The sequence below is a fragment of the Colossoma macropomum genome, unplaced genomic scaffold, assembly GCF_904425465.1.
Source record: "Colossoma macropomum unplaced genomic scaffold, Colossoma_macropomum, whole genome shotgun sequence".
NCBI lineage: Eukaryota > Metazoa > Chordata > Actinopteri > Characiformes > Serrasalmidae > Colossoma > Colossoma macropomum.
In genome coordinates, this window is record NW_023495007.1 from 1434549 (window position 1) to 1445471 (window position 10923).

Consider the following 10923-nt stretch of genomic DNA (forward strand, 5'->3'; position numbering starts at 1 on the left):
CAGTCCAGGGGGCGAGAGGAGGTTGATAACCTACGATGCACTGGAAGGGTGTTAAATGAGTGGCTGGAGAGTTTTGTGCTATTTCAGTCCAGATAAAAAATTTAGACCAGTCTGTAGGGTTACTGCTACTGAATGCATGAAGAAACTTTCCTAACTCCAGATTTACTCTTTCACATTGTCCGTGGGTGATTTCCTGAGGTAAGACTGACACTGCTCACAGAAACTGGACCAGACTCTGAATGTAAATTGTGAACCTCTATGTGATATGGGTAACACTTTATAATAAGGGTACATGAACTGGCAGTAATTAAGACATTTACTAATGAATAACTAATCAGAAAGTAATGAGTCATAAATCAGGAACAAATGAATAAGTCGTTTATTAACAAGCACAAGACTAAATTACTAACACGTGTACTAATGAATGAAGATGAAGGTAATAAAGGATTTATTCAGTGCCTGAATTTATTAGGAATTCATGTGTTAATTAATGTTGTCACATGATCCCCAGGAGGCACAGTACTCTGGAATATTATGCCTATCAAAGTCAACTGTTTTTTTTTTATAGCTCCATCCTCTCATCATCTTGTCCTTCTTCTTCATCATGTAGTGTAAGCAGCCCTTGTATCTGCCTGTTTCTATCTGTCAGGTCTTCAGTTTATTGTTTTTGATTTCTTATGTTACCTCGTCTGTTTCTACCCACCTAGTGACTGTTTAGTAAAATTAAAAGCTTACACTGACATTGTTTTGCAACTAGTCCTCATTTGTGACAGTTGCCATAGTTTTAATTCATCTTTCATGTTAATAATATGACATGTTTTAACTCCTGTATTGATACACAGTGCCTCATGAGGGAATAGTTTAACCTACAGTTACCACTGAACTCAGAAATGAGTTAATTATTGGAGTGTCTTTCTCCTGGGGTCATAAGAATCCTTAACTGTATGCACATTTTTCTAGCACACCTGATTGAACTCAACTGCTAATTTATAAGCTGCTGTTGTGCTGGTTGAGGTGTGTCAGAGTGAGAAGAATACAAAACTATGCAGTGTCAGTTCTCAATTCACTATAAAGAAAGCAGTGATTACTGATAACTCATGATGAATTCATAATGTTTGTGCCCCCTAAAGTGAGGAACCAATCACACTTTATTACTCATTAAATACTGATAACTCATGATGAATTCATAATGTTTGTGCCCCCTAATGTAAAGTGATGAACCAATCACACTTTATTACTCATTAAATACTGATTCTTCATGATGAATTCATAATGTTTGTGCCCCCTAATGTAAAGTGATGAACCAATCACACTTTATTACTCATTAAATACTGATTCTTCATGATGAATCCATGTTTGTGCCCCTGAAAGTGATGAGCGAATCACACTTTATTACTGATTATATACTAATTCTTCATGATGAGTTCATGAGCTAATAAAATAGCAGGGGTTAATCATTATACTTACCAAACTGACAGTCGTTCTTTTGCCCTCTCAAGAACAGTGATGAAGGATAAGTAGCTACAATATGGCTCATATGAAAACATGACACTGGCGAAATTCACAGGAATAAAAAAGCATATTTTATTATCATCTTATGACTTCTACACAATACACAGAACTAGAGAACGTGAATACATCACTGTAACTCGGAAAATGAAGAGGAACCAATACATACTGGTTCTGTAGTTCCACTAACATCTGTAAAACGGACAGAACTGCTCGTTAATTAAAGTCACAAAGATATTCATACTGCAGCGGTGTTTCCACATAACTCACACAAGCTGAAGGTCGAGTCTGTGACTCAGCTTTACTGAAAAACTCAGAACGGAGTACAAAAGAAACGGGAGAATATGGCGCTAGGTTAGTGCTCAGCAGTTAGCGTGCCCTCTTGCTGTCTCGGCTCAGTCTGTTTACTACTAGGCATTGTGAAGCGCTTCCACCGCACACATAGCCCTTCACAATAAGAGTCCCTGTCAAAGGAGGAATAACAAATGAACCAATCAGCATAAAATTAACATGTGATTTTAACCGGACAGGATAGACGTGCCTGACGCCTCATATTCCTACTACAATCATACAACGTTTGTGAGAAACACAAACACCTTACTATTAAAACCAAAAAGGTTTATTGCAAATAACTAAGCACCAAACCAAATTTTTAAGCTACTTTATAACGAATTTAGAAATAACAGTTCCTGCAAATCCATTCTGTTTCACCACAGATAACAGCTGCATGTTTTACACCTTAGTCTAAAAAGAGATGAGACACGAACATACATACTAGCACTCACAACACTCAGACAATACCACATGTAAATATAATATCTGCAATGTAAATTACGTATATAATACAGTATGCATATGCATAACTCACCTTTAACAGTAAGAAAAAAGCGAAATATTTCAAAAAGGCGAAAAGAGAAATATTGAATTTTTTTATTATTTCAATTATTTTCATTCGCTTCTCTTAAACGTTGTACTAGAGATATTCACTAAAGACTCTATGGCCACTTGACATATAGCATTTAACGCAATTACTGCCATTTACTGGTGAAGAAAAATAGCTGTAATTTCCAGCTGCAGAAACAGTTGATGTGTTACATTGCAAAATGCTGTGTTTCCATTAATAAAACAATCAGATATAGCAATTTTTAAAAAGAATAATAAATGTATAATGGGAAACACATTTTCATTTTCTGAAGGTGGTATTTCTCAGAATAACTGTGGCATATATTAAGATAATTCACAGTTTTAATTAAATCAAATGCCTATTTTCAGTAAATAAACTAGTTTACAGTTTATTAAACATACAACAGTTCTGTTTCTGTTGTAATAGTATAATATTGCAGTGTGACATAGGTAATCATAAATTGCGTGAATAGAATGAAACTAACAGAGCTTCTGGCGGTTCGCCAATGTGTACTAACATTCTTTTTGTATGCTTAATTAACACATGAATTCCTAATAAATTCAGGCACTGAATAAAGCCTTTATTACCTTCATCTTCATTCATTAGTACATACGTTAGTAATTTAGTCTTGTGGTTGTTAATAAACGACTTATTCATTTGCTCCTGATTAATGACTCATTACTTTCTGATTAGTTGTTCATTAGTAAATGCCTTAATTTCCGGCAAGTTATGTACCCTTATTATAAAGTGTCACCATGATATAATATCTTCTGGACTGCCAAAATTAAAATTATTAATTAATTAAAAATTGTATTGAAGGTAAAAACTTGAGAAGGGGTAAATCTGTAAAGAAATCAATGGCTATGTGAGACCAAGGGCGTTCTGGTATGGGTAGAGGCATACGTTTGCCAGCTGGAAGAGTTTTGGGTGTTTTACTTTAGGCATACATAGAGCAGGAAAATACAAATCATCATCCTCTAGCAGATGCAAGACTTGGCAGACTTGTTGTACGTGGGTGTCATAATCATGTCCCGGAGTACATCATTGATGAAAGATTGGAAGACTAATGGCACATTGGACAGGCCAAAAGGCATGGCAGAGTACTAGTAGTGCCCCCTAGTGGTGATGAAGGCAGTTTTTCATTCATTCATTCTTCTTTGATACATACCAAGTGATAAGCACTACAAAGGTCTAATTAGGTGGAAAACTGGGCCCCACAAAGTTGTTTAAGGGCTACAGGGAAAAGAGGCAGGGGTTAGGTGAATGTTTCTAATGTTGTTGAGAGCACGATAGTCAATACAAGGCCTGAGACCTCCATCCTTCTTTTTGACAAAGAAAAACCCTGATGTGAGGTGGACAGACGGATAAAACCCTGAGCTAACACCCCATCAATGTATTCTCCTATGGCTTTCTCTTCTTCTTGAGTTAATAGGTACACGTGTGATTTACACAAAGTGATACCTTAGATGATGTCAATGGAGCAATTGTAAGTATGATAAGGGGGAAGTTCAGTGGCATTATTTTTGCTGAATACCTCAACCAGATCAAAATATTCAGGAGGAATTTGTATAGTGTTAGTGGCTTCTGGGCTTTCAATAGTGGTAGACCTAATCCTAAATTCAGGGGATGTGAGGCAATGAAAAACAATAATCTGACCAAACTGTGATCTCGCTGTTAGACAAAGAGATTTGCGAGTTGTGTATTTGTAACCAAGGGGGGCCTAGAATAATTGGAAATTCTGAAAAATCAATGGCGAGGAAAAGTAAGAATTCTTTGTGAAGAAAGCTGGCTTCTAGCTGAAAAGGTTTGGTAGCGAAGGAGACAGGATCCACTCCAATGGGTCTTCCATCCAATGCGGCAACTTTGAGGGGTGTCTGGAGATCTTGTACTGGAATGTGCAGTTGAGCCACCATGTCTGAATGAACGAAATTCCCCTTGGCTCTGGAGTAGCACTGTAATGACAAGAGAAGATTGTCGGTTGCAAATGGTAACAGGGAGGAGTACAGACTTCGAAACCAACCCATTTGTAGGAACACTCACCACATTCCCAGTGTTGGCACCTCCGTAAAGACGACAAAGCCTCTCCTCTCTGGACAGTCTGTTAGAGTCACACTGCATGGGTTCCGGAGCCCAACTGGAACTGGAGCTGGAACAAGCACATGCCCAGGAGCTGGAACTGGAGCTGGAACTGGAACTGGAGCTATAGTTTATGTGAGTGTGGAGAGAACATTTGTTCAAGGGTCGCTTTTGGAGAAGTTGGTCTAGACATATGGAAAGTTCTGTGAGTTGATCAAGGGTCAAGTTGTCATCTTTGCAGGCTAACTCTGTCAGTGCCGCAGGATAAAGTCTATTTCTGAATGCTATTAGGAGTGCAGGTTCATTCCAACTACTTCCTGCGGCTGAAGTATGGAACTCCAAAGTGTAGGTTGGTACCGAGCAATTGCCTTTTTTGAGTTTGCACAAGAGTTCTTCGCTTGATTGACTATCATGAGGAATGTTGAATACAGACTTATAGTCTTTCAGAAATTGCTCATATGACAGACCTTGTAATCGAGACCACCCTGCGGTTACCCATTCTAAGGCTTTATCTGAAAGGCAGGAAATAACAAAAGGGATTTTAGCATGATCAGTACTAGCTGGGGAATACTGAAATACACTGAGCATTGTAACAGAAAGCCTCTATATTTATCAGGAGATGCATCCAATTTATCTGGTTTACTTCCAGGAAATGTAAGCATTTTACTCACAGCAACTGGATTGTTAGCGACAGAATTTGGAGTAGAAGCCAGAGCAGGTGAGGAAACTGTGAGATCACCCAGTTGGGCAGCAATATCTTTGATTCCGGTCAGAAGTTGAGTGAGCTAGGCTTGCTGCTCAGCTTGTTGTGTGCCTTGTCAGCCTCTATGTCCGCCATTTGCATGGTGGCAAAGCATCCTGTAATGGTGGCAGACGGAACCAGACTCACACAGAAGAGGCCTGAGCTAAGAACTTTAATCCCAAAGGGAGAATCCCAAATCACAGTTGATAAACAGAAGCAGGGAGGTGAAAACCAGAAAACCAAAACAGAGCAAAAGGATAAGGCAGAAATCAAGGCCATGAACAGAATACAGGTCATACACGGAATGACACTAACTGACATGAGAGAAACGCTTGGTATGCACAACAAGGTAATAATATTTTGCAATGAGAAGTTGCAAACAGACTGGTTATATACAAGGGGTGACAGGTGTGTGTGATTAGAAGTCCAGTGAGGAAGAACGGTGATAGGTTGATCAGTGAGAGACCTGAGTCATGTGATACAGCAAAGGGTCCTGGCAACTGTAGTCCAGAGCGGCTAAGTAGAGCGGCTGTAGTTTCAACCAGCCCATAGGGAGGCATGACAATTATATAGCGTGAGTGCATATTCAGATATTATATTTAATGTGTGTAACATTAAACATATCTGATGACTCTTTATAATCAAAAACTTCCAGACATAATCCAGATTTTTGCAAGAATTTTAAAAAGATATCTCTGAATTCTTGGGGTTTTGGTGCAGTGGGCATCAAACTTATGTCCTCCACAGTGTCCTCCAGGAGGAGTTGGAAGCCCCCAGGGCCAAGGGGCATGCCCTACCTGTACTCATGTTGACCAGGACAGTGGACATTCCGAGATCCTGCCGCGGGAGGACAGAATCCCTGCAAACTTAACGGACTTTAAGCCATGTGGGTCACTGAGAAGGCTGACCATTAAGTGGGGGGCTATGTGGTGGCTGCTATATGCTCTGTTCAGAGAGAGGGGACACTGTTTGGGGTGCAGTAGGCATAGTCTGCGCCACAGCCCTGTAATGTTGTTATTATTCACTGGTAGATATGTGTTTTATGTGCTCTATTGCATTGGTCTGGGGGTTAGTTAAAGTGAGTTGCATTAGGTAACTGTTAAGACAGAGTAGAGCTAGGCACGATCTGCTGGTATTTTCTTTTACTTTTCTATTATTTTATGCATGTTTCTTGCATTGGCAACTGCCCCTTCTATATCTGTTTGTACTAATGAAAAAATTGCTACATAACTGTATATAACTGCATAACTATGTACACACACAAAGGCATGTTTGGGTGAGTTTGGTGAGGAAGAACTTGACTGGCTCACACAGAGCCCTGACCATTATATATATATATATATATATATATATATATGCACCCAGGAAGAACTGTCAGATTGCAATGCCATTCGGAAAGAAGATAAAAGTTACCAGGAACAATAAATGATTAAAAATTTAGAGCAATGAAGGCCATATTTATTGAGCTACACATACAGAGGTAGTGTCTCTCAGTATGGTGTCGGGCGGCCGCCATGTTTCATAACACAACATGCCAGATGTCTCGTCATGGAGTTGTAGTGGTTCCTAATGGTGTCCTGAGATAATCCATCCCGTGCAGAATATTCTCACGCAGTTCCTGCAGATGGTTGCAGGACCTTATAAACGTAGCGTTGGGCTGTCAAAGTGCCTGTAATTAAGACCAAAGGTGATCTGGCATCATACAAAATTGCACTCCACACCATTACACCAAGCCTTCTGGACGTGTTCCGTGTGAGAACAAACTGTTCATCTTGGCATTGATCATGGTGCCCCCACACAGATTCGTTGGTCATCTCCAACAAGACAAAAGTGGGACTTGTCACTGAAGATGACCCGCTGTCACTCCATGACAGTCTGGCACGACACCATTGCAGTCTTCAGCGACATTGACGTGGTGTTAAGGGCAGTCGTCATAATGGTCTGCGTGCATGTAGTCCTGCATCGAGCAGCCATCTGCTAATGGTGCTGGCACTAACAGGATGACTCATGGAGGGCATCACTGCTTGCTGAATGTCCGCAATTGTGGCTGTTGGGTCACTCCGTGCATGTCGGACAATCCATCAGTTCTCCCTCTCCGTGGTTCGTGTAGGTCTCCCAGATCCTTCATGTCAGTGGTGTGCGCCTTCTTCTATCCACTGCCACCAACAGCGTGCTGTGGTAACATCTGCATGATCGGTATAGCACACAATACATCAATAAGACCATCCCGCTTCCCAAAGCCCTACGATGCGACCTCTCGTGAACTCTTCCAACTGCTCGAATTGCTTTCGAACTCTTCTCTAAAGCATACTTAGCTTGTAAAGGATGCTACCAACATAATAGCATGAGTCAGTATGCAAAGCACATGCAACAGGATGATCTTAAATAGTCAGTCATGTTCAACGATAAGGCCCGTCCTTGCTTATGTCACATGTGCGACCGAGCATGAAACTTGAATCATCTGCATGTATCCGTGTGCCGTGCAGCCTGCGCAGAACACTTGCTGACAGAGAACCTGTTCACAAAAAGACAGGGCTGAGTCACTTACATACAGAAATTTAGTGATATGTGATATCACATCACTGTTTTACACTTTCTTGTCCATCAGAGATGTCTGCACATCAAAAATCAGCTGTGATGGTCAAACTGAGAGTGTTTCTTTGACTAGGTCAGGAAGCTTGGGCATTTTTTTCACATTTATGACTTGAGGCGTTTATGGCTTGAACTAAAGGCTTAACTCTAATAGTCCCTGTTTGCCACTGTAACCATAAGTAACAAGACAAGCCCTGCCAAACATAATTTCTTACAGCTGATACATCTGTCCCCTTTAACTTGTTTAAATCTGCCTCCACACTAGCTATGATGTGTCCATGCTCACTCTGGCCATAGTAAAAGGGATCACCATGTGGAACGACAGCTTTCTGTGTTTTCTACGAATATATAAGCGAAACGTGAGGCTGCCTTTTTTGCCAGATGCACTGCAAAAGCTTCCAAGTGAGCGCACAAGCACATTTAGAACAAAATTCAGATTGCTGAGCAATTATTATTGGGTGGGAAGTGTAATGATTCTTAAGATAAAAATGAACTTAAAATTCTGTACTTGTATTTTTTAGTTCAGAGAAATCATTGGACTTTCTCTCAAGGCATGGACAGATCTAAAGTTTCACAACTGTTTCTGTTTCACTACTAAAAATGTGACTGGGGATGACATAACCAAGAATGTAATATCCTGGATGATTGTTTATACTCACAATACACACAATCTCATGATGGAACCATCTGATTTTTGTTGATATTCCAGATTTACAGAGTTTAAACTGTGTCTCACAAGATGATTTATGATAACCTTTGATTTAACGCCTGGCAAAATGATTGATATAACCTTTTAAACTGTAGATCATGATTCAAATGTCAGAAACCAGATCCCATATTGTGTGTCAGGATGAAGGCTACAGTGGCATTTACTTTAAATAAAATCACAAGCAACTTAAATTTGTACAAAAAAACAGCCCCTCTCCTTTTTCTCCTAATGGGATACAGAAAAGAATTAAGGATACATATACACTGCCTTTGAATGTTGGATAAACAGTGGTGCATGGCAGGCAGCATTTGCATATGCAAACAGTCAATTAGGTCATGAATGGATGTCTTTTTCTGTTGAACACTGCTGAGGTAGGAAGCATGTGTTACACTGCAGACACAGTTTAATAATCCTGCATTCTGTCTTGATTTATCATTTTTTGCACAAATTTTATTAATCAGAGAAACCATTATTGCATTTGTACATCAGAAATATTGCAAAAGAATTATTACATGGTGCATTACACTGGAAGACTGCAAATGTATTTCATTTTGGTATATAACCTTGTTTATAGAAATTGTGAGTTTTTTTATGTGGAGGTGTGCTTTCAAGGATGATGTAATCATAGATCAGTTATAAATGTGTATGACCTCTTGTGAAATTCTGCTCTAAAACATTTTGTATACGCTGCTGCAAAAGGTATTGTATCAAACTATTGGATCTGTCATTACGTCCTCTACTCTTGTTTCATAAGTGAGGCTGTTATTTGCTACTGATTTGTTTGATATGTTACAAAATGTATTTAGTCATTTTTATTTGCATTCATTTTTTTGATGATGTATAGTGTAAAGAACTGTTTGGAGGTTCTATCATTATTCTTTTTTTGTTCAAGACCAGTCTTCTGACATGACTTCCGTGGTGTCCCTTGACAATGCAACATTTATTCGGCCCTCTGCATTTTACGTCAGTGGATTGTACAACATGCCACATTCAAAGTATTACTATATGTTTTTATGCTTTGTGTTTGCTGTGACTGTTTTAGGGAATTCTTTTATAATGGGTACTATATACCTGGCACGTAGTCTACACACAGCAAAATATATAGCTGTCGTCAACTTGGCCTTGTCTGATCTGTGTGGAAGCTCTGCTCTTATTCCTATGTATGCAGACATGTTTCTGTTAGAGAACCAGTACATATCTTATGAAGACTGTCTCACAAGCATGTTTTTTGTTTTTCTCTTCATGAGTCTTCAATCTTTTACTCTGCTTGCTTTGTCCTTTGACAGAGTAATTGCTATATGTTTTCCTCTGCGGTATCATGCTATTGTCACCAAAACCACAATGACTCTGATTATTGGTGTTTTGTGGGTTATATCTGTCACTATCAATGGTGTTACTGTAGCTCTAATTGACAGACTGTCCTTCTGTAGATCTACCACAGTTGACAGTTATTTCTGTGACCATGGCCCTGTCATCAAACTAGCCTGTAATGATAATACTCCTAATTACATGATGGCAGATACCTATATTATTTTAGTTCTTTGCATTCCATTAACACTAATAGCTTTCTTATATGTTTGTATTGGTGTTGCATTGCTTAAAATTGCACATGGAGCTGATCGTATTAAAGCTATGAAAACATGCACTTCCCACCTCATATTAGTGGCCATGTTTTATCTACCAGTCTTTAGCATTTATATGTTGACTCTTACAACATCTGTACCCATAAATACTAGAATATTTAACTCAGTCCTAACACAAGCAATTCCACCCATGTTAAACCCCATCATATATACTCTGAAGACAGAGGAGGTATTGCAGTCTATTAAAGTACTCTACAAACGAATCAAGGTGAACTTTGCAATGGAGGATCCTGTAAAAAGCACTGCAAAGAATTAAAATGGTATGATAACTGTTGTTTGGCTTACTAGCATAAAGCATCAAATCGTCCACTGTTTTTCTTACTGAGGTAAAGGACCCAACTGCATCACTTCAGGCTGCTATTGATTTTTTTTTTAATTAAAGTAAGGTCATGATTGTAGTTTAATATACTGCAAATTAATGACTGTTTATGAAATTAAAACTTTTTTTTAGCAGGTATTTATTTGAATAAACAATTTTTGAACAAATTTCTATGCACAGCTTAAATATTTTTTTAAATATTTCAAAAAAAGTGTATTAAACCTGTGTGGTTATTCTTTATAGTTATGAAGTTTTAAAGCTATTCAATTCAAATATGACCAGGTCCATGACCATCGCGAAGACATGGATGTGAGCTGGCCAGGACGGTCAAGCTCGATGCAAAGATGAATTAAACTAGAAGTTTACACAGTGCAGCTGCATTTATTCATCTGTCAACATAATGTGTTTTGTGTGTCTGTCTGCACTACA

At 38.9% G+C, this 10923-nt stretch overlaps 1 protein-coding gene across 1 annotated transcript; it reads left to right on the forward strand.

Moving 5' to 3' along the window:
* The first annotated feature begins 9438 nt into the window (after positions 1 to 9438).
* Positions 9439 to 10431, forward strand: LOC118800826 (olfactory receptor 1E1-like). The gene has a single exon (XM_036560968.1). It carries the CDS (start codon positions 9439 to 9441, stop codon positions 10429 to 10431), a length of 993 nt encoding a protein of 330 aa, XP_036416861.1.
* The last annotated feature ends 492 nt before the right edge of the window (positions 10432 to 10923 follow it).